The sequence below is a fragment of the Musa acuminata genome, chromosome BXJ3-3 (genome assembly GCF_036884655.1).
Source record: "Musa acuminata AAA Group cultivar baxijiao chromosome BXJ3-3, Cavendish_Baxijiao_AAA, whole genome shotgun sequence".
NCBI classification, from domain to species: Eukaryota; Viridiplantae; Streptophyta; class Magnoliopsida; order Zingiberales; family Musaceae; genus Musa; species Musa acuminata.
In genome coordinates, this window is record NC_088351.1 from 11,442,324 (window position 1) to 11,466,076 (window position 23,753).

General features: G+C 35.3%; 1 protein-coding gene across 1 annotated transcript; it reads right to left on the reverse strand.

Moving 5' to 3' along the window:
* Nucleotides 1-125: 125 nt before the first annotated feature.
* LOC135633280 (uncharacterized) lies at nt 126-11,431 on the reverse strand. Its single transcript, XM_065142580.1, has 5 exons — nt 11,259-11,431; nt 10,737-10,869; nt 2,557-2,653; nt 1,951-2,036; nt 126-478 (listed from the first exon to the last, which is right to left on the reverse strand). The coding sequence occupies exons 1-4, from the start codon at nt 11,344-11,346 to the stop codon at nt 1,998-2,000; spliced, it is 357 nt and encodes a 118-aa protein (XP_064998652.1). The 5' UTR covers nt 11,347-11,431; the 3' UTR covers nt 126-478; nt 1,951-1,997.
* Nucleotides 11,432-23,753: the final 12,322 nt, after the last annotated feature.

Genomic DNA, 23,753 nt, shown 5'->3' on the forward strand with positions numbered 1-23,753 from the left:
CTCGTATTTGCTCAAATGCACACTTCTTCTTTGGTTCAAATGCTACGAATTATTAAATCTTCAATCGACATTGATATTTTAAACAATGTAGGAGGTGAATTATTTTGAGACTCGCGAACCCATCAACAACAATGTAGGAAGTGTTATTTTCTTTGTCATATTACTACATGACCTATAAATATGTGCTCAGATCGTCTCAAAATCTTATTATTCACGCTTGTGATGATAGTAAAAGGAACCCCGAGGTCGAAATTCCAACAAGATCAATTAGTTATTTCTCCGTATTGGAGAGAGGAAAATGGGGAATGGCTACCCACCACCATTCATGCCCCCCAACTTGATCTTATTTTGCAGCTTCAAACTCGTCAGAAGTCACAGCCACTCCATTTGGCTCATCATCTGGTCGGAATTGAGAAGAAACATCCTCAATGGTGGCGTTAAGTTGTGCAATCTTCTCCGCCAGTGCCTTGATTGATTTCTGATAAAACCAATTGGCTGGTTGTTAGTGCATCTCAAGTAAAGCAATAGATGAAAATATTTCCATCTTTTCACTCAAGAGACATGGCTTCTTCCTTTTGAGTACTGAGTACACATGGATATGTTGCAATGATCTTCAAAGCATAGGACTTTTATCTGTATTTATTAAAGTTATAAAAGAGCTAGATTGCAAATCCACATTCAATTAACATAGAGTGACTAGATTGTGCATCAAGTATCAGCAAGAAAAGCTATCATCCATCTTAGTCATATAAATGAAGGAGATAAACCAATGACTAGTTGCATTAGTCATTCATTTGAAGATGATCCCTTGAGGCACACTGATTGGAGAAGCTTTTTCCACTGATGCAGTTATGTCTCACATGAGATTTGGTTTGATTAGACGTATAAGGTTGCGATATAAGTAACTATGTTTAACTTTATTATTTCCCAATACCATAGGAATCTCTACATCAGCTTTAAGGATGTTTTAGAGTTGATCAATGGCCATTAAGAGATATATATATATATATATATATATATATAGAGAGAGAGAGAGAGAGAGAGAGAGAGAGAGAGAAGTTAATAGGGCCAAATCATCAAAGGATTAAAACAATCAAATTTATCCAAAAATGTTTCCACCAAGACTAATAAATGAAGAATTATGGGTGGCCATTTCCATTAAAAGGTCCTATTCTAAATCAAATTAGGAATTAGGATAGTTCGAATAGGGTGGTGTTTTGCTGGTTTGAATTGCAGGTGCATACCGAAGCTTATTGACAATTGGCTTCTATTGTTTTTCTCCATCAATTATATTTCCTTCTTCCCCTATTTTGCACTCTTCTCTTAGATCTTTAATAAATTCTACCACATATTCCTATGTCTGTCCTGTAACGAAGAATATTTATAAAAATAATCAGGGTTCTGCAACAATGGTACATTAGAAATAACAGAAATTTGAAGTAATTAGAAAGCCAAGGGGCACAGTTCAGTACATTTTAAAATGCAACAATTACACATAAAGTAGCAATAAAATAGCTAATAAAGTCCAGACCAAGTTTGTTGGAAACTAGATGGGACCTCTAAGAGCATCAAGACATGATGAAACTAGGGGCATGGCATATAACATGAGTACCTATGAAATATAATTTTGAAGATGAAGGAAGACTAGATTGGGATGTGATCGCTATTCGCTGATAGCTGGATAATAAAAATATTATTCTAGCAACACATTGTTCAATTCCAGCTAATAAAAAACAAAAGCAAATCATTTGACCTATTTGCATGAGGAGGCAGCGTGCTACTGAATTACAATTGGACAACTAGGATAATGGTAATTTGCAGCAGAAGCCAATAAAAAATATCAAGCAAAAAATGATTGACAGAGAACAAAACCAAACTAGCATGATAAAGAGAGAGAATTGTATGTTGTAAACTGTACTTGAATATTAATACCATAGTCATAAGACATACCTCTGAAGCTTTCTCTTCATTGTAGATGAATTTTGGTAACTTCCTTATTAGATCTTTTTGTCAGTTCCAGTTAGTGCTTTGCTGATCTGAAACAATACTGCTCATCAGAAAGGAGATAAGAACAAAATCATGAATTGAAGTTTGTTGATGTCTTCAAAAATTTGCTTAATCCTGAAATGTAGAATTTTCACCAGGGTCATCATATGTTAGTTTCTAGCAAAAGCTGGTGTAAGATTAAACTCTACTGGAGACCTAACTACTAAATACACACACATGCACATGCCCTCTCACACAACAGATACGATGTCAAGCACTCCAGGAGTCAAGCAAAATACATTGTTCAAGGTTTTCCACTCTACTATTTACCGTGTGATGACCTACTACAGCTTCCACTGAAAGGAGAGATGTATGTTGACAAACCTTTTCCACTTGAAACTATTACAAAATAAATGCTGAAAAAGGTTGCACTCATATCAGCACAAGTATTCGACAATCTCATTTTCACCCACCACATAGCAGTTAAGATAGATGCTCAGCAAATGTAAGGTTTACAGGAAACATATTAGAAAGGTTATGTAAGACACAGAAAATATATCACTCCAATACCTGAGGTGCATAAACACAAGCAAGTGTTCCAGCCATAATTCCTCCCAGCACAAAGCCTCCAATGAAGAAGACTGCATTGCCTGGGCTTCCACTCTCCCTGAATCATATTACACATCCAGGCAACAGTACCACCATTCAGACAAACATATTTACAAATTCAAAAGGCGTTCAATCTGTTCATATTTCTCTGGAACTAATCACGATTTAAAATGCATTCCAACTCATAAAAATTGGTAAACTGTTACAAGTTTCAGGATCTTAAGCATCGTTCATTTATAGAAACAAAAGTACCAGTAATTTTGTTATTATTTTTTCCTTTTCTACTTTCAATAACACAAGTAAAAACTAAATAGAGCAATAATGACATTTTCTAGTAGAAGAGAATGTGTGCTTCAAGCTGCACATATAAAAATAACTTATCCAATGAGAATCTTAAATCTGCATGTGATTCTACCCTCCTCAACTAAATTACTTAAGACATATACACAACCACAAAATTCAAGTTTCATTTCCAACAATCTCCATAGCATAATCTCCTCCATAAATTGGATGTGGAATTTCATATAATGACCCAAGCAACCGGCTATATTAGTGACATGGAGTAATTTGATCCAAGATGCATGACCCTCTCTATAAGGAGAAGTCCACTCTTTCCTTTTTCTACTAATGGAGTATTCAATATTTTACATAAAGCATAAATCAAATCCTATACCACTATTAGGACCATCCTTGGGGTTCCATCTAGATCGAAGATTCAATAGGAGACACAGTAGGTCTCAGTGCAGCCTGCACCACGCAAATGATAAGTTCTTTAATGCCATTCCTCATGATCATCTAGGAACTTATGTGAAATGGTCATTTCAACAAGACCCAAATTATTTAATCCCATGCTTACCAACAGCAACCCACGAAGATCATATATACAAGCCCATTTGCCAACTTCTCTTAGAGAAAGCCATCAAGATATAAGCATTCTGTGAGGACTCTAGCTAGGAGAGTCCTAATTGAGCTTCATTGAAAGGGGCATTCATGTAAAACCTATCTAGCCGACCCCTATTAAAGAGATGAAGAGGTCAGCTAAGGTTAGGATTAGTTTGGAGGCTGCTTCTTAGAGAAGCATTAGGAGTTGGTTAGAAGTAGGAGTCTTGAGTAGGAGTCCTATTATGAGTTGAGGTTTAGAAACCCTATAAATAGTTATGCATTCATCATCTTTTCTCAATGAATAGATCAATCCTTTTAGCAGCCTTTGAGCAGCAACCTGGAGGAAGGAACCCCTATAGAGTTCCAAGGAGGCCGATCCCCTAAAGAGATCAACCCAAGCTTAGAATCCGCAAGGGTTCTATCACTTGGGATCAGAGCAGCGTTCTTGGCATCTCGCTGCCCTTCCACAGCCATCCATTAGCCCTCCACAACCGCCCAAAGCAATTCCCACAATTGCTTAAAAGATCATCGCCGAATTTTGCCGTCCTCTCCACCACCGCGGATCATCCTTTGATCTCCCTGTGAATTGCAACAAGTTATAGTTTCCTACCTTACTGCTGTTGCAATTTTGTTATCCTTATTCAAATATCCAAAAAAAAAAAATTTGTTCCTATATTGCTACATAAACTTTTCATCGCAAAGTTTTCATCTCTACGATGAAAGATGCGCTGTAGAATTCCAACCGCATAGCACAGTTTGTTTGATCTTGCTACTGCGTTTTTTCTGTCCAAATCTCTACGAATTTTTTACAACAACTTTGACACTTCCTAACAACGGATTTCCCTTTGGTTTCGTCAAAAAATTCTCAATATAAACCATTAATCTTTTACGTCCAATCTACTACACTTTAGACGTAAAAATTTGCTGCAATACCTTTCCGTGATCCTCAATTTTTCTGAACCTTCCACCACCTCATGCCATTAACTCGTCAACAGAAAAAAGACGGGGACATCTTTGATCTACAGGCATATGCTATGGCTTCTCAAGATCCAATTGATGCCAAATTTAAAGCATTAGAATCTTGGATTGAATCGCGGCTTGAATCACGCTTAGAGGACAAATTGCACACATTGTTTGCAGAATTTAAAATTGGACAACCGTCGAGTCCAACCAAATTTCAGCGAAGAGAGAGTTCAGAGAAGCCTCCAGAGAAGGAGGGATAGCCCTCGGACATTCTTCAGCCACGCACGAGGGTGGACTTCCCGCGATGGGAAGAAGGAGACCCGACGGGGTGGATTTCGCGCATCGAACGTTACTTTCGCTACTACCGAACGTCGGATGATGCTATAGTGGAAATTGTTATCATCCACCTTGAAGGAGATGCTATTCAGTGGTACAATTGGCTAGAATACAATTATGGGGCTCCAACGTGGAATCAATTTAAGAACGCACTACTAAATTGTTTCGGACCTACGGAGTATGAAAATATCAATGGCCAACTCGAAAAGATTCGACAAACCTCTACGATTCAAGAGTACCAAACTAGGTTTGAGAAGCTATCCTACCTTGCTCATAATTGGACTGACCGTCAATTGTTAGAAACATTCATCGAAGGACTCAAGCCAGAGATAAAGGGGGAGGTTAAGGCGCGGCAGCTCCGTACCGTGACAGTTGCAATTTCTTTCGCCCGAATACAAGAAGAACGGCTCAACCAAGATGCTCGGAGGATGAGAACCTCTCCTAGGCTCGTGGCATATAAACCTCCTTCTGCTCCCAATTGTCCTTCGCTGCAAAAAAAAATGACAAGAGAAGAACTATGTGACCGATCAGCAAAGGGTCTTTGTTGGCATTGCGACGAGCCGTGGAACCGTGATCATCGCTGCAAAAAGGGCCGCCTTCTACTGATTGAACATCTTGAAGACATGGAGGAGGAGGTCCAGGAGCATGAGGAAGAGGTCGTGGATGAAGAACAGCAGCCAGTTGATATTACAATGCATGCCCTTGTCGATTACGCGAACCCGCAAACGATGAAAGTGGGAGGACTTCTGAAGCAACAACCTATCACCGTTCTTATTGACACTAGGAGCACTAATAATTTTATGCACAGCAAAGTTGCTGTCCGGATGGCCTTACCTATCGAGAATTGCAACAAGTTTGACGTTAAGATCGCCGACGGACGAATTTTGAAGTATGATCATAAGTGCCCATGGGTGAAACTGTTGCTGCAGGACCAAGAGATAATTGCATATTTCTTCCTCCTCCCTCTTGATGATTATAACGTCATGCTCGGCATCGAATGACTAACGACATTAGGTGATGTTTCCTGGAATTTTATGAAACTAATTATGAAATTTTACAGTAAGGGGAAACAGGTGATACTGCACGGGAAACGTGAGGGGGGACGTAACGACGATTTGCACACAACGAATGGAGAAAGTTTTGCATAAAGCATGCAGCGACTTTTTGGTACAACTTGAGCAGCAAACTAAGGGAGAGCCAAGAGAATTTGAAGATCCAAACCTACTTCATTTTCTTGTTAAATTTTCAGATATATTTGACGAACCGCGCAATTTACCTCCTACCCGTTGGCATGATCATTGTATACCGATTCTTCCGAGCAAACCTCAAACAAATACTCGGTCATATCGGTATCCACATCTCCAGAAGGATGAAATAAAAAGGATTATAAAAGAGATTCTCAAAACAAGAGTTATTCGGCCAAGTTGCAGCCCCTACTCTTCACCGGTGCTCCTCGTACAAAAAAAGTACGGAACATGACGAATGTGCGTTGATTACCAAGCTCTCAACGATATAACTGTCAAAGACAAATACCTTATTCCAGTAATAGATGAATTACTTGATGAATTAAAGGGAGCATGAGTCTTCACAAAGCTGGACCTTCGATCCGGGTATTATCAAATACAAGTGTGCGAAGAAGACATACCGAAAACCGCCTTTCGAATACACAACGGCCACTACGAATTTTTGGTAATGCCCTTTGGTCTCACCAATGCTCCCTCCACCTTCTAGAGCCTTATGAATGATATTTTCCATAATTATCTTCTTAAGTTTGTGCTGATTTTTTTCGACGATATCCTTATTTACAGCCCTTCTCTTGAAAGTCATTTTCAGCACTTCGACTTGTTTTGACGATTTTACGAAAATATGTTTTTTTTGTCAAAAAATCAAAGTGCATCTTTCTTCAACAGAAAGTGAAATATCTTAGGCATATCATATCAGAGGAAGGTGTGGCGGTGGACCCCTCCAAAATTGAAGCAATGCAGAACTGGCTGACCTCGAGGAACATAAAATCGCTATGCGACTTTCTCAGTTTAACAGGCTACTACCACAAGTTCACAAAAAACTATGGAAAGATCAATGCACCCCTTACTTCCTTGCTGAAAAAAGATGCTTTCCAATGGTCAGACAAAGCCACCACCGCCTTCGACGAACTTAAAGCCGCAATGACGATAACGCATGTATTGGCGCTACCCAACTTCAGCAAGACTTTTGCTATTGAAGTCGATGCCTCTGGAGTCGGAATTGGTATCATACTAATGCAAGATGGCCACCCCCTCGCTTATACATGTAAGGCATTATCTCCTTCCTATCTCAAGATAACTATTTACGACAAGGAGATACTCGCGATTGTGCATGCGGTGACCAAATGGAGACCATACTTGATCGGGCGACGCTTTCAAATCAAGACCGATCATAAAAGCCTAAAATATTTCTTGAAGTAGAAGATATCTTCCCTTGAGCAGCAAAAATGAGTAACAAAGCTTCTTGGATATGATTATGAAATAACATACAAAAAGGGGAAAGAGAATGTTGTTGCAGATACGCTTTCGTGGCTACCCGAGTAAGTAGAATTTTCGGTCGTTTCACTTCCGACCAGCGACTTCCTTAAGGATATTAAGAGGGAATGGTAGGATGATCCAGAGACCAGTAAGATCATAAAAAAATTGGAGGAAGCACCAAGCTCCGTGGCTCATTACAGTTGTGACTCAAAAGAATTGCGCTATAAGGGATGCATTGTGCTTGTGCCAAATTCTACTTGCATAAAAATCATCTTTCAAAAGATGCATTCCACACCTATGGTCGGGCACTCCGGGTTCCTTAGAACCTATAAGAGAATTAAGCAAAAATTTTATTGGGTAGGGATGAAAAATATTATTACTAAATTTGTAGCACAATGTGATGTATGTCAACGACATAATGGCAAGACAGTGGCAAGTCCCGGAAAGTTGTAACCTCTACCCGTCTCGAACTCAATATGGACTGATATATCAATAGACTTCATCAAAGGGCTTCCCTCATCATAAGGAAAAGCTACAATTCTTATCATGGTTGATCACCTTACAAAGTATGCTCACTTTTGCGCTGTTCGTAATCCCTACACTGCTTCTAGTATTGCTCGAATCTTTATGGAGAATATTGTAAAATTGCATGGGATGCCGAGATCTATTGTAAGTGATTGTGATAGGGTCTTCACGAGCAGATTTTGGACAGAGTTATTCCAGATGCAGGACACTAAATTGAAAATGAGTATGGCGTATCACCCACAAACCAATAGCCAGACTGAAGTGGTGAACATGTGCTTAGAGACATACCTCAGATGCTTCACCAGTGATCGGCCAAATGAGTGGACAAAGTGGCTTCCCTGGGCTGAGTGGTGGTATAATACAACTTATCATTCATCCACAAAATGTACTCCCTATGAGGCTATGTATGGCCGACCTCCCCCTGTGATCCCAAAATATGTGTTGGGCACCTCTAAAGTAGAACAAGTAGACAGGGAACTACAGGACAGAGACAAAATGCTGAAGTTACTAAAAGATAATCTCACTGCATCTCAAGCAAGGACGAAACAGCAATATGATCAACACAAAGGCGAAAGATAATTTTCAGTACGAGATTGAGTCTTCCTACGACTCCAGCCATACAAGCAAACATCAATCCAGACCAGAGCATATATGAAGTTTTCACCTCGGTTCTATGGACCCTACCAAATTTTGGAGTGCATCGGAGCGGTAGCATACATATTGGACTTACCCGCCATCTCCCGAATCCATCCAGTCTTCCACATGTCATGTTTAAAGCTCAAGATGGGACAAAACGAGACAGCCCAAAGCTATCTACCAAATATGACTACCCAAGGAGAACTTCAGACCCAGCCGAGTGCCATTATTGATCGACAGATCGTGACTCGACGACGACGACCCACTATTGCAATGCTAATACAATGGGCGAACCTATCAGCAGAAGATGCCACTTGGGAGAACTATAACGACTTGAAGATCAAATTCCCATAATTCATGGAGCCTCAGCCTTGAGGACAAGGTTGATTTAAAGAGGGCGGGTCTGTTAGGACCAAGGTCTGCAATTTCGTACCGTATCGGAGTTTCGACGTTCACTCGGTACGGTACGAAACTGTATACCGAGCGGTATACCGTTTGGTATATATATATATATAATATAACTCTACGACGTTGCCTCTCTCTTCTCCCAAGTGGGGCGATTTATATATATATATATAAATTAATATATAAATATATATAAGATTATATATATTTATATTTTTTTATTTAAAAGGCGACGTCGCATTGCCTCGACGACGTCGCCTTTTCCTTCCCCACGTGGGCGACACGACGTTGCCTCGTTTATATATATATATATATATATATATATAATTTTTTTATTATTTTTCGTTCCGTTCGTTAGCGTGCGGTCCGCGTACCGGTATGCTGTCGGGTCGGTATGTACCGCCGGTACCAGGCGGTATCATTCGGTATTGCCTACCTTGGTTAGGACTCTGGCTAGGAGAGTCTTAATTGAGTTTCATTGAAAGGGACATTTATGTAAAACCTACCAAACCAACCCCTATTAAAGAGGTGAAGAGGCTGGCTAAGGTTAGGATTAGTTTGGAAGTTGCTTCTTAGAGAATCATTAAGAGTTGGTTAGAAGTAGGAGTCTTTAGTAGGAGTCCTATTAGGAGTTGGGGTTTAGAAGCCCTACAAATAGTCATGTATTCCTCCTCTTTTCTAAATGAATAGATCAATCCTTTTAACAACCTTTGAGCAGCAACCTGGAGGAAGGAACCCCTATAGAGTTCCAAGGAGGCTGATCCCCTAAAGAGATCAACCCCAAGCTTAGAATCCATAAGGGTTCTATCAATTCCCTAGATTAGATAACTGATAAATGAAAATGTTAGTAAAAATATTATGTAGGCGTGCATTCTCATTTGCTAGGCCAGGAATAGGATAATGATTACAGACTGATGTTAGTATTTATGACGATCATAGGAAATTGAGTTGCAGAAATGCTATTACATTGTTCCTGCAAATCAACGCCAGCATTCTCCTTGTTCAAACAAAAGGTTCATAAACCATCTTCAACTTCCATGAAAACCTCGATTCAGTCACTAGTGACAGATTCTGAGTAGTGTTGATACAAACATGTCTATCAGGCTATTAGATGGACAATTCATATTTTAGCTGAGAAAAGAAAGCATAACTATAAGATTGAATTTGAAGATGGGCTCATCATGTGGAATTTACTTTAAAAGATCAAATTATTCTGCTCCCAAGAGAAACCATACATTTACCTGCTAAACATACAACTATAAAAGCATACACAGTTTGTATCTGAATGGAGAAAATATACTGTGACACTCAAAATCATCAGTTTCTTATACTCTCTGACCTCTGTACTCTGGTTAAATTTGAATATCACTAGCTCTACAACTTAAGTGACTGCAATCAAAATGAACAAAGGTATCAATGCACATACCAATCCTAAATCCTATGATTCTGATCTCGTGATTCTTGGCCAGAAAGGCGAATCTTAGTACCATCACATCACTAATATTAACATAGGTATGATTTCTTTTAAGGAACTCCAAAAGGCAGAAAAAGCCTTGCTCTTCATTTAAGATGTTAGATATCTAATATATCAGCTCATGGATCCTATGATTGTGATCGTTTGTATACAACTATGACAAAATGTTAAAACCGTATGGGTGCGAGATAGTACAGACAGATGAAGTTTAGAAAAGGGTTCCCCACCGTACAGTTGATCACGTAGATCGACTGACATACACTGATACGAAGCTTCCAAACTTGGAAATTGTAATTTATAGGACAAATTTCTCCACAAATAAACTTTACAATAAACAACAAGCATAACCATGAGATGTTGCAAATGGAACGATAGAGTAAAAACCGACAAAGCTGAAACTTCACCGCAAGTAACATCACCTGTGAACTGGTCGGAGAAAAAAATGGCCATTGCAGCCTGCAGCTCCTGCTTTCCGCCGGCGAAGGGATCTAATCGACACGCTCAAAGGATGGCAAACAACAAGAGACTTGTCGGACACCTTCGAAGTATAGCCTAAACGTAAAACATCAAAACAAAACGATCATAAGCCAATGGAACGCCACGAATCTGCCGATTAAATAAAGAACTAGAAAATATGAATCATCAGCACAGGAACACGATACTTAGAGCAATCGATCCAATGCGTTACAGTAGAATCCATTAGAAAGATGGGGGACAACAAAAAACCCTAAAATCTTGAGATTCTTGAAACCGGAAAACCAACGCTACGATCCTAAAAATCGAGGCGAGAAGACCACCGGAGAGCGCTTGCAATCGGGGGCCTCTAACGGAGACTAGGGGATTCGCGATTGCCGCTATTGCGACCTGTTTGTTAGATTTTGTGATACTTTTATAATTGAATAAGATATATAAATCTAGAGGAAACCTGTCACATTACGTACATATGCATCTCTCATGAGATTCCTCTCCGTTGAGGGATTTCAATTTCTCCCCCCCAAAACCCTTTCTCCTCAAAAAAAAAAAATACATCAATCTCAGTCGGTAGAGGAGAAAGGATCTACTTCTTGCGGTGACGTGCCTACAACTTTGGATCGGTGGCTGTAGCAATCTTGGATCAAAGATGATGCTTAGCAAATAAAAAAAGATCCCTGAGGAGATGACATCAAAAGATACGTATCGTAATAATTAGATCTATATACTTGATTTCAATCCTGGCATATAAGTTATTTCTGTATTTCAGATATAACATAATTATAGATTTTATGCTTATAATTGGTATCAGAGCTTGGTTTTTGAGATCAAATGCATTAGATCTATAAATTTATTTATGATGTATAAAATTACTTTCATCTTTCAAGAATTGCTAAGCAGCAATGGTCACCGTCAACCTTGCTGCGAATTTATGATCACGCTAGGTAACGTGTGCATCACAGAACCCGTCCCGTATGCGAGCATCACAGAACATGTCCATATGATGGCCGGCCGCACACGGCTAGAACCCGTTCATGCGACGGTCGACCACACGCAGGCAGATAGCCTAGGTGGCGACCGTGCGTGAGTAAGCCGTGCACAGGCGGCGACCGCGCGCTGGCAACAGCCACGTGCGAGCAGGAACCGTCGCGACGGCAGCGGCCGTGCATGAGCAATAGCAGCCTCGCGACGGTAGCATTGTGGCGGTAGTGGTCGCGTGCAGGTTAGAAATGCCGCTGGCAACCGCGCAGGGCGGCGAAGGCAGATTAGGGTTTTTGACATAATTATGGTTTTACCCTCGAGGTTAGGTTTTGCAAAATTATAGTTTTACCCTTTGCAAATTTCGTAATTTTAGGTTATGTTCTGTCAACATATTTATGGTCTTACCCTCGGGTTTAATTTATGCCAAAATTATAGTTCTGTCATTCGCATATTTCTGATTTATTACATTTCAAATATTTACGGTTTTATCAAAATTGAGAAATTTAATTTATATTCTCAATTATAAATTAATAAATATGATTTATTATAATTATGATTAATTTTAATCATAATTATATTTTTGATTATTTGATTGGATTTAATTTTTTATTTAAAAAAACTATAAATTATGGTTTACTTTATAGTTTTCTCATATTAATTATTGATTATACATGTGGTAAATAAAATTAAAATCCAATTATTGTTTTTGGAATTTTATTTACTTATTCACATATATATATATGAAATTGTGAAATAATATATACCTTTCACATGTATGATTTATATAAATTATTGATTATACATGTGGCAAATAAAATTAAAATCCAATTATTATTTTTAGAATTTTATTTACTTATTCACATGTATATATATGAAATTATAAAATAATGTATGCATGATTTATATAAATTATTAATTTTATATATGATAAATAAAATTAAAATCTAATTATTGTTTTTGAATTTTTATTTATTTATTCATATGTATATATATGAAATTATGAAATAATATTTACCTTTCACATGAAGGCATGATTTATATGTTATCATGATTATCATATAAGTTTTCGTACTAATTAATATTCAATAATTATTATTGTTATTTATTATTAAATTACTTAGCATTAATGTTCAATAATTATTATTGTTATTTATTATTAAATTATTTAGCATTAATATTCAATAATTATTATTATTATTTATTATTGAATTGCTTAGCATTAATGTTCAATAATTATTATTGTTATTTATTATTGAATTATTTAGCATTAATATTCAATAATTATTATTATTATTTATTATTGAATTGCTTAGCATTAATGTTCAATAATTATTATTGTTATTTATTATTGAATTGCTTAGCAAAAATTAAAGAAATTGATGAATATTATTTATAATTCATTTCCCTAAGTTTTATCTGACTAGTAGCTGCCAAAGTAGCATAGGATGATAGACTTTTGTGATATGAATTACAATAAAAGTTTTATCATTTATATGACATTTTTATTTTATATCATTGCATTAATCTTGTAGCCACCAAAGTGACCTGGACTAATGACTTATAAAATAATATTAAGGAATTAGTCCTAAATGACATTAAGGAAATAGTATTCATAATGACACATATAATTAAGAGATTTAGATAATCCCAAAGGAGAATCTAATTCAAATAATTATATGATGGGGTAGGATGATATTATTTTTGGATATCCTTGTAGTTTATGGTTGTATACCCAAAGGTAACAACACTATTCCACAAGGATGGTATCAGTCCTTCATAAATATTCAACACTAGATATGTCAATATTTCACCCAAAAGTGTAATATATATGATATCAATAGTTCATCAAATTTTTGACAAACTCAAAGTATTAATGTTATTCTATATTTTTGCAGTGGTACTTCCGCATATACATTCATATGCTTCAAGTGTCCCTGTACACTCTTGATCAAATTATTCAGAATGGTTAGAGCATGTGCAATTCACACTAGGTGTATTAGATCTTGATTTAGCATTACTTGTTGAAAACCCTGACTTGATTGATGAAAGTACTGTAGAATAAGTAAATGAAATGAAGGCTTGGGAAAGATATGATAGACTTAGTTTAATGTTCATAAGAATGACAATTGCAAATAACATAAAGATTTCATTACCGACTGCAACTAGCACAAAGGAATATTTAAAGGTTATTGAAGATAGATTTAAATCTGCTAATAAGTCATTGGTTGGCACATTAACGAAAGAACTGACTATGACTTAGTAGGATGGCACTCGAGGAATTCAAGATCATATCTTCAATATGGCTGACAAAGCTGCAAAACTTAAAACATTAGGCATGAATGTTGATGAATCTTTCCTCGTGTAATTTATTCTCAATTCTCTTCCTTCTCAGTTTGGCCAATTCAAGATTCACTACAACACAAATAAGGATAAGTGGGACTTGAATGAGTTGACTAGCATGTGTGTTTAGGAAGAATTGAGATTAAGACAGGAAAGTTCACATAATGTTATGACTACTACTCAAGGAGCTGGTAATAAGAAAAGAAAGTTGAAGCATTATCAATCAAAGAAACTTGCAAGGTTTGAAAATGTTAAATGGACTAATGAAAAGAAAGCATTTATTGTAAAGTGCTTCTTTTGTGGCAAGAAAGGACACGTGAAGAAGGATTGCATTAAACGCAAGACTTGGTTCGAAAAGAAAGGTATTAACTCGACCTTTGTGTATTTCGAATCAAACATTACAGAAGTTCCTTCTAACACTTGGTGGATTGATTCTGGTGCTTCAACTCATGTTACAAATAACATGCAGGGATTTCTTTCAATTTGGAAACCAAATGAACATGAAAGATTTATCATTATGAGAAATCGTCTTAAAGCAAAAGTGATATCAATGGGAACTTATCGTCTACGCTTAGAGACGGGTTACTTGATGGATCTTGTTGACACATGTTGTGTCCCTATAATTTCTAGAAATTTGTTTTCTCTTTCTAAAATTGATGAGTTAGGATATTGTCTTTCTTTTGGTAGTGGCAAACTCAGTATGTTTTATGATTCAATAAAAGTTAGTTTTGGAATTCTCTGTGATGGTTTGTACAGAATTAATTTAGATCATTAGTTTACAAAGACATTAATGACCCTACAATCAAGTGTTGGATTGAAACGTAGTTTCAATAATGAAATATCTTCTATATTGTGGCATAGACGATTGGGGCATATCTTCAAGGAAAGAATTGAAAGATTAGTGAAGGATAATATTTTGGAACATTTAGACTTCACTGATTTTGATGTTTGTATAGATTACATTAAGGGAAAGCAAACTAAATATATAAAGAAAAATGTCGTAAGAAGTAAAGAACTCCTTAAGATTATTCATATTGATATCTGCAGACCACTCCATATTCCTTGTTTTAGTGAAGAAAAATACTTCATCACATTTGTAGATGATCTATCCAGATATGACTATGTTTATCTAATACATGAAAAGTCTCAAGCCATTGATACTCTTGAAGTATACATAAATGAGGTTGAGAGACAATTAGATAGAAAAGTTAAAATTGTCAGATCTGATAGAGGTGGTGAATTTTATGGCAGATATGATGGATCTGGTCAGAATATTGGCCCTTTTGCTAGATTCCTAAAACAACGGGGTATTTGTGCTCAATATGCATTACCAGGTGTGCCACAGCAAAACGGTATTGCTGAAAGGCGAAATCGTACTCTAATGGATATGGTTAGGAGCATGATGAGTTATTCCTCTGTATTTGAGTCGATGTGGGGTGAAGCTCTTAGGATAGCTATGTACATCTTGAACAGAGTTCCTAGTAAGTCAGTTTCATCGACTCCATTTGAGTTATGGACTAGTAGGAAGCCCAATCTAAGACATTTACATATTTGAGGGTGTCCTGCAGAGATAAGACTATTCAATCCACATGAAAAGAAATTGGATCCAAGAACTATTTCAGGATATTTTATTGGTTATCCAGAAAAATCCAAGGGATACATATTTTATTACCCTAATCATAGTATGAGAATAGTAGAATCTGGTAATGCAAAATTCCTAGAAAATGGTGAAATCAGTGGGAGTAAAAAATCTCGAAGGATTAATTTTGATATCGAGGAGATTCAGGTTAATTCTCCCATATAATCTCATATTCGAGAGATTGTTGTTCCTCAAATCAATGAGAGTATTGATGAGAGTGAACAACAAAATAACATCGAAGAACTCTCACATGATGTTGATGTCGCCGCTGATGATCTTATAGAACAATCACAATTGGCAGATTTGAGAAGATCTCAAAGGAAAAAAAAACATGTCATTTCTGATGATTATGTGATATATCTACAAGAATCAGATTATAATATAGGAATAAAAAGAGACCCCTTATCGTTTTCACAAGCCATAGAAAGTAACGATTCTGAAAAATGGTATGATACAATAAAAGAAGAGTTAAAATCAATGGTCCAGAATGGTGTCTGGGATCTTGTTGAATTGCCCAATGATTGTAAAAGAGTCGGTTGTAAATGGGTCTTTAAGATAAAACGTGACTCAACGAGCAATATCGAACGATGTAAAGCCAGACTTGTAGCCAAAGGTTTTTCTCAGAAGAAAGATATCAACTATAATGAGATTTTTTCTTCAGTTTCAAGAAATGAGTCATTAAGAATCGTCATGGCATTGGTAGCTCATTATGATCTTGAGTTGCATCAGATGGATGTGAAAATAATATTTCTAAATAGGGATCTGGATGAGGAAATCTATATGGAACAACTTGAAGGATTCATTGAAAAGGGAAAAGAAAATTGGGCTTGTAAACTTAAGAAATCCATTTATGGCCTTAAACAAGCTTCCAGACAATGGTATATAAAATTTCATAATACCATTACTTCCTTCGAATTTAAGGAAAATACTATTAATCAGTGTATATATCTGAAGGTAAGTGGGAGCAAGTTTATTATATCGGTCTTATATGTGGATGATATTTTACTTGCCAATAGTGATCTTGGTTTATTGCACAAAACCAAGATATTTCTCAACAAGAACTTTAAGATGATTGATATGAATGAGGTAGCCTATGTTATTGGCATTAAGATATTCAGGGATAGATCTCAAGGATTATTAGGATTATCTCAAAAAAGATATATTGATCGTATCTTAGAAAGATTTAATATGCAGCTTTGCTAAGCCAATGATGTACCTATTACTAGAGGTGAAAAATTCAGTCAAAACCAGTGCCCAAGAAATGACTTAGAAAAGAATCAAATGAAGAATATTCCTTATGGGTGCGTGGTTGGAAGTCTATTATATGCTTAAACATGTACAAGACCAGATATCAGTTTTGCAATTTCAATGTTGGGAAGATATCAAAGCAACCCAGGAATGGAACATTGGAAAGCTGCAAAGAAAGTAATGAGATATCTGCAAAGGACAAAAGATTATATGCTCACATACAGGAGATCAGATCAGCTTGAAGTGATAGGATATTCAGATACTGATTTTGTAAATTGCCTCGACAGTAGGAAGTCCACTTCAGGATTTGTATTTATGTTAGCTGGTGGGGCAATTTCTTGGAAAAGTGCAAAGCAATCGCTTATTGTATCATCAACAATGAAAGCTGAATTTGTGGCATGCTTTGAGGCCACAAATCAAGCTTTATGGTTGCCAATTTCATCTCGGGACTTAGTGTGGTCGACTCAATTGCCAGGCTACTGAAGATATTTTGTGATAATACTACAGCAGTTTTCTTCTCTAAGAATGACAAGTACTCTAGTGGTTCCAAGCACATTGAGATAAAGTACTTGGTGGTTAGAGAAAGAGTCCAGAAACAACAAGTGTCAATTGAGAACTTGAGCACCACTATAATGATTGCTGATCCATTGACAAAAGTCTTACAGTGTCAAATATTCAAAGAACATGTTCTTAGAATGGAGCTTGTGAGCAAGTCATAAAGGATATGGTGATGCATGCTTATGTGGCTGCTATTATTGACATTCTTCTTGCTTAATTAAAGTTATCTTTTTCTGTTATCGTTTTTACATTTATGTTTATGCATATTATGGTTGAATATAATAACAGGATTGTTTTGACAAGACAAATTACAGGGGTCATTATGGACTATATTAAGAAAGACTAACAATGTTGTAGTATATAGAAGGGAGTATGACATTGATGAAATACAACCGCTATGACTTGCATTGATAGTTGGACTTAATATAGTATTATTATGTTTATTTTAAAATATGGCCATGTATAAAATATTTTTCAAAATTTCTTGGAATCCAATTAGGTAAAATTATTTTTAAAACAAATTTTGTTTTGTTTATTTTGATTTTGAATATCTCTTTTATATCTTATCAATTAATGGGCCAAGTGGGAGAATATTAGATTATATGGCCCTTTTATAATTGAATAAGATATATAATATAATAACTAATTGGGTTCCGTTCAGATATTTTAACCAATGGGAGGAAATTTCCTGAGATCTTATCGTAGACCCTCTGTTCTCGCCTATAAAAAGGATAGGACCTCTAGGGGTTGGGAGAGCGTTGGTACATTACGTACAGGCGCACCTCTCCGTTAAGGGAATATGGAGTGGTCCACAGATATCAGTATGAATAATCTCAAGGAGTTCTTTACTTCTTGTGGTATTTTTCTTTATATGTTTAGTTTGCTTTCCCTTAATGCAATCTATACAAACATCAAAATCTGTGAAGTCTAAATGTTCTAAAATATTATCCTTCACTAATCTTTCAATTCTTTCCTTGAAGATATGCCCCAATCGTCTATGCCACAATATAGAAGATCTTTCATTATTGAAACTACGTTTCAATCCAATACTTGATTGCAGGGTCATTAATGTCTTTGCAAACTCAAGATCCAAATTAATTCTGTACAAACCATCACAGAGAATTCCAAAACCAACTTTTATTGAATCATAAAACATACTGAGTTTGCCACTATCAAAAGAAAGATAATATCCTAACTCATAAAGAGAAACTAAATTTCTAGAAATTGTAAGAACATAACATGTGTTAACAAGTTCCATTAAGTGACCCATCTCTAAGCGTAGACGATAAGTTCCCATTGATATCACTTTCGCTTTAAGACGATTTCTCATAATGATGAATCTTTCATGTTCTTTTGGTTTCCGAATTGAAAGAAATCCCTGCATGTTATTTGTAACATGAGTTGAAGCACCAGAATCAATCCACTAAGTGTTAAAAGGAACTTCTGTAATGTTTGATTCGAAACACACAAAGGTTGAGTTAATACATTTATTTTCGAACTAAGTCTTGCGTTTAATGCAATCCTTCTTCACGTGTCCTTTCTTGCCACAAAAGAAGCACTTTACAATAAATGTTTTCTTTTCATTAGTCTGTTTAACATTTCCAGACCCGACAAGTTTCTTTGATTGATAATGCTTCAACTTTCTTTTCTTATTACTAGCTCCTTGAGTAGTAGTCTTTATGTTATTTACAATTATCATTCTTATGAACATTAAACTAAGTCTATCAGATCTTTCCCAAGTCTTCATTTCATTTACTTGTTCTATAGTATTTTTATCAGTCAAGTCTGTAGGCTTTTCAACAAGTAATGCTAAATCAAGATCTAATACACCCAATGTAAATTGCACATTCTCTAACCTGAATAATTTGATCTAGATAGTATAGGGACACTAGATCCATAAGAATGTATATGCGGAAGTACCACTGCAAAAATATAGAATAACATTAATGCTTTGAGTTTATCAAAAATTGATGAACTATTGATATCATCTATATTACACTTTTGGGTGAAATATTGACATATCTAGTGTTTACTCAAGAATATTTATGGATGATTGATACCATCCTTACAGAATTAGATTCTCCTTTGGGATTATCTAAATCTCCTAATTATATGTGTCATTATGAATATTATTTCCTTAATATCATTTAGGACTAATTCCTTAATATTATTTTATAAGTCATTAGTCTAGGTCACTTTGGTGGCTATAAGACTAATGCAATAATATAAAATAAAAATATCCTATAAATGACAAAACTTTTATTGTAATTCATATCACAAAAATCTATCATTTTAGGCCACTTTGACAACTACTAGTCAAATAAAACTTAGGAAAATGAATTACAAATAATATTCATCAATTTCTTTAATTTTTGTTAAGTAATTTAATAATAAAATAACCATAATAATTATTGAATATTAATACTAAGCAGTTCAATAATAAATAACAATAATAATATTGAACATTAATGCTAAGTAATTTAATAATAAATAACAATAATAATTATTGAACATTAATGCTAAGCAATTAAATAATAAATAATAATAATTATTATTGAATATTAATGCTAAGCAATTCAATAGTGAATAACAATAATAATTATTAAACATTAATGCTAAATAATTTAATAATAAATAACAATAATAATTATTGAATATTAATCAGTACGAAAACTCATATGATAATCATGATAACATATAAATCATGCCTTCATGTGAAAGGTAAATATTATTTCATAATTTCATATATATACATGTGAATAAATAAATAAAAGTCCAAAAACAATAATTAAATTTTAATTTTATTTACCACATTAAAATCAATAATTTATATAAATCATGCATATGAAAGGTATACATTATTTCACAATTTCATATATATACATGTGAATAAGTAAATAAAATTCCAAAAATAATAATTAGATTTTAATTTTATTTACCACATATATAATCAATAATTTATATAAATGATGCATGTGAAAGTTATACATTATTTTACAATTTCATATATATACATGTGAATAAATAAATAAAAGTCCAAAAACAATAATTGGATTTTAATTTTATTTATCACATGTAAAATCAATAATTCATATGAGAAAACTATAAAGTAAATCATAATTTATAGTTTTTTTAAATCAAAAATTAAATCCAATCAAATAATCAAAAATATAATTGTGATTAAAATTAATCATAATTATATTAAATCATATTTATCAATTTATAATTGAGAATATGAATTAAATTTCTCAATTTTGATAAAATCATAAATATTTGAAATGTAATAAATCAGAAATATACGAATGGTAGAATTGTAATTTTGGCATAAATTAAACCCGAGGGTAAAATCGTAAATATATTGACAGAACATAACCTGAAATTACGAAATTTACAAAGGTAAAACTGTAAATTTCAGAAAACCCTAGCCTCAAGGGCAAAACTATAATTATGCTAAAAACCCTAATCTGCCTTCGTCGTCGTCGCTTGCGCGAGCGGTGCTGCCTACTGCGCGGCTGCGGGGTGCCACCTGTGCGCAGGCTATCGCCTATGCGTGGCTGCCAGCGGCAGTTCTAGCCTGTATGCGATTGCTGCCGCCACGGCGCTACCACCGCGGGACTGCTATTGCTCACGCGTGGCCGCTACCGCTGCGGTGGTTCCTGCCAGTGCGCGGCCGCCGCCTATGCACGGCCTACTCACGCACGGCTGCCACTTGGGATGTCTGCCTGCGTGTAGCCGACCGTTGCATGCACGGGTTCTGGCCATGTGCGGCCGGCCATCGCATGGACGGGTTCTGTGATGCCCGCGTATGGGACGGGTTCTGCGTTGTGCACGCTACCCGGCGTAGTCACAGATTCGTAGCGAGGTCGATGGTGACCATTGCTGCTTAGCAATTCTTGAAAGATAAAGGTAATTTTATGCATCGTAAATAAATATACAAATCTAATGCATTTGATTTCAAAAACTGGGCTCTGATACTAATTGTAATCATAAAATCTATAATTATACTATATCTGAAATGCAGAAATAACTTATATGCCAGGATTGAAATCAAGTGTATAGATCTAATTATTACGATGCGTACCTTTTGATGCCATCTCTTCAAAGATCTGGTTTGATCTACTGCTGCAGGCACCGTCACCGTCTGCAAGGAGTGCAAGGAATAGATCCTAACCCCTAAAGGTCAGCAAGGTTATCTTCGGATGAATTGTTCCGTAAGTGGACTTAGTCTATTGGCTAAAATATCTGAACGGAACCCAATTAGTTATTATATTATATATCTTATTCAATTATAAAAGGGCCAATATTGAGTACGAGTGTGGTCCACCGAAACATGCCAAGATGGATCTAGTTATTATTATTATTATTATTCATTGTTATCATCATCAACAACATTATTATTTATCCCGTTAATTAATAATAATTGAGAAAAAAATGAGTATATAAGCATAATGATAATAAGGGTTGGAAATTACTATACTATATTCTTGATATACTAGCTTATATTTTAAACATTTTTTTCCTTCTTTCTGGCTTTAAAAGTCTATTTACAAAGTTTATGATACTATCCTTCATAAAAAAATTAAGGTTAGAAATTTTGAATTTTAATTTTCTACCTGACAACACATCAGCATTTGATCAAGTATTTTGGGAAGAATTTAATGACAATTGCAGCAAGTTTAATAGTTTGATTCATGTAACTAATGGTTTATGAAAGTTCCTATGTAACTTTAAACCTCTGTTCTTTGTTAGAGCAACGGGAAGAATGTAAGGAAGAACACAGTATGCTAAGTTAGTTACAAAGGGCAAATCCTATTTAAATATTAGGAACTTGAGAAGGCCATGCATAATATTACTGGAAATCAGTTTCTTAATATGAATAATTAGCATTTATCCTTGTCATCATCATATTATAATAGTATTGATAAAGGGATTTTAGAATTCCCCACATGAACTCAACGCAAGCATTTAACGAAGAATGTTTCAAAAAGCTATAATAAGAGGGAGAAAAGAGATTATCACTTCGAGGGAATCGATCTCCTTGATTGCTTTGAAGGGATCGACCTCCTAGGGTTTGTTAAAAGACTGAAATAATATTTTATTAATTATTTAAAAAAAAATAGATACATCATTATTTATAGAGTTCCACTCAAAATCCACCCGGACTTAGACTATTAATAAATAAATAAATATCAAATAAATCTTTATCCGACTCTTTGACAAACTCAATAGAATATTATTCAAAACTCAAAAAATAAAGAGATCATAATCATTCCTCTCTCTTCAAATCAGTCTTGTCCTCAAGGCTAAGTAGTTTCAAACTCGGGAAACTTCTCTTTCAACACTTTAGTCACAAGGTGTTTGCAACACATCACAACATGTTGATTAAGTAAATATGATCTTCACTTCTTGATAGTATAAGCAATAGGTCAGTCTTTTGGTGTAGTAGTCATTGCAGTCTTCTGAATAATCCTCTCCATCTGATGGCTAGCGTTAGTTGTAACCTTACTTCCACGTCTTCTCTTTAGGATCACATGCTTTCTATTAAAAAAACACTTCATGATTAGTTTAGAAAAATTTCAAGAAATATCACCTAGGGTTGATAATCATTCAATTTCAAGTATCACTTCAAAGTCTTCCAAGGGTAGCAAAAAGAAGTCCACAAGCAACTCTTGGTACTGTATTATCAATTTTATCTTTGAATATTTGCTATTACAAGTTAAAATCCGTCCATCATCGACCTTTACTTCGAATTTGTTATAGCCTTTAATGTGGTAGGTCAATCAGTCAGCAAACTTATTATCTATAAAATTGTTAGTGCTACTAGTATTAATCAAAACTATAACATACTAATGTTCCAAAGTTCCTCCAACTTTCATAATTTGTGGGTTAGAGTAGTTGGCTAATGCATGCACTATATGTATGATAGGTCCAACATCTTCATCAAACTCTATACCTTCATGATCGGAGTCCACATTATTAGCTTTCGGTTCCTCCCCAATTGATTCAATCATTAGAAGTTGCCCTTGTTTACATCGATACTCCCTACTCCACTTTTCATCACAGTGCCAAATCTTTCGTTGATCTTTCCTTGAGTTCTTCTCGAGTTAGTCTCTGGTGTTAGGGTTTTGACTGAGAATAGATGGAGCTGATGGCTTACTAATCATTTGTTTGTTATCACTTCTGTTTTAATGATTTTTCC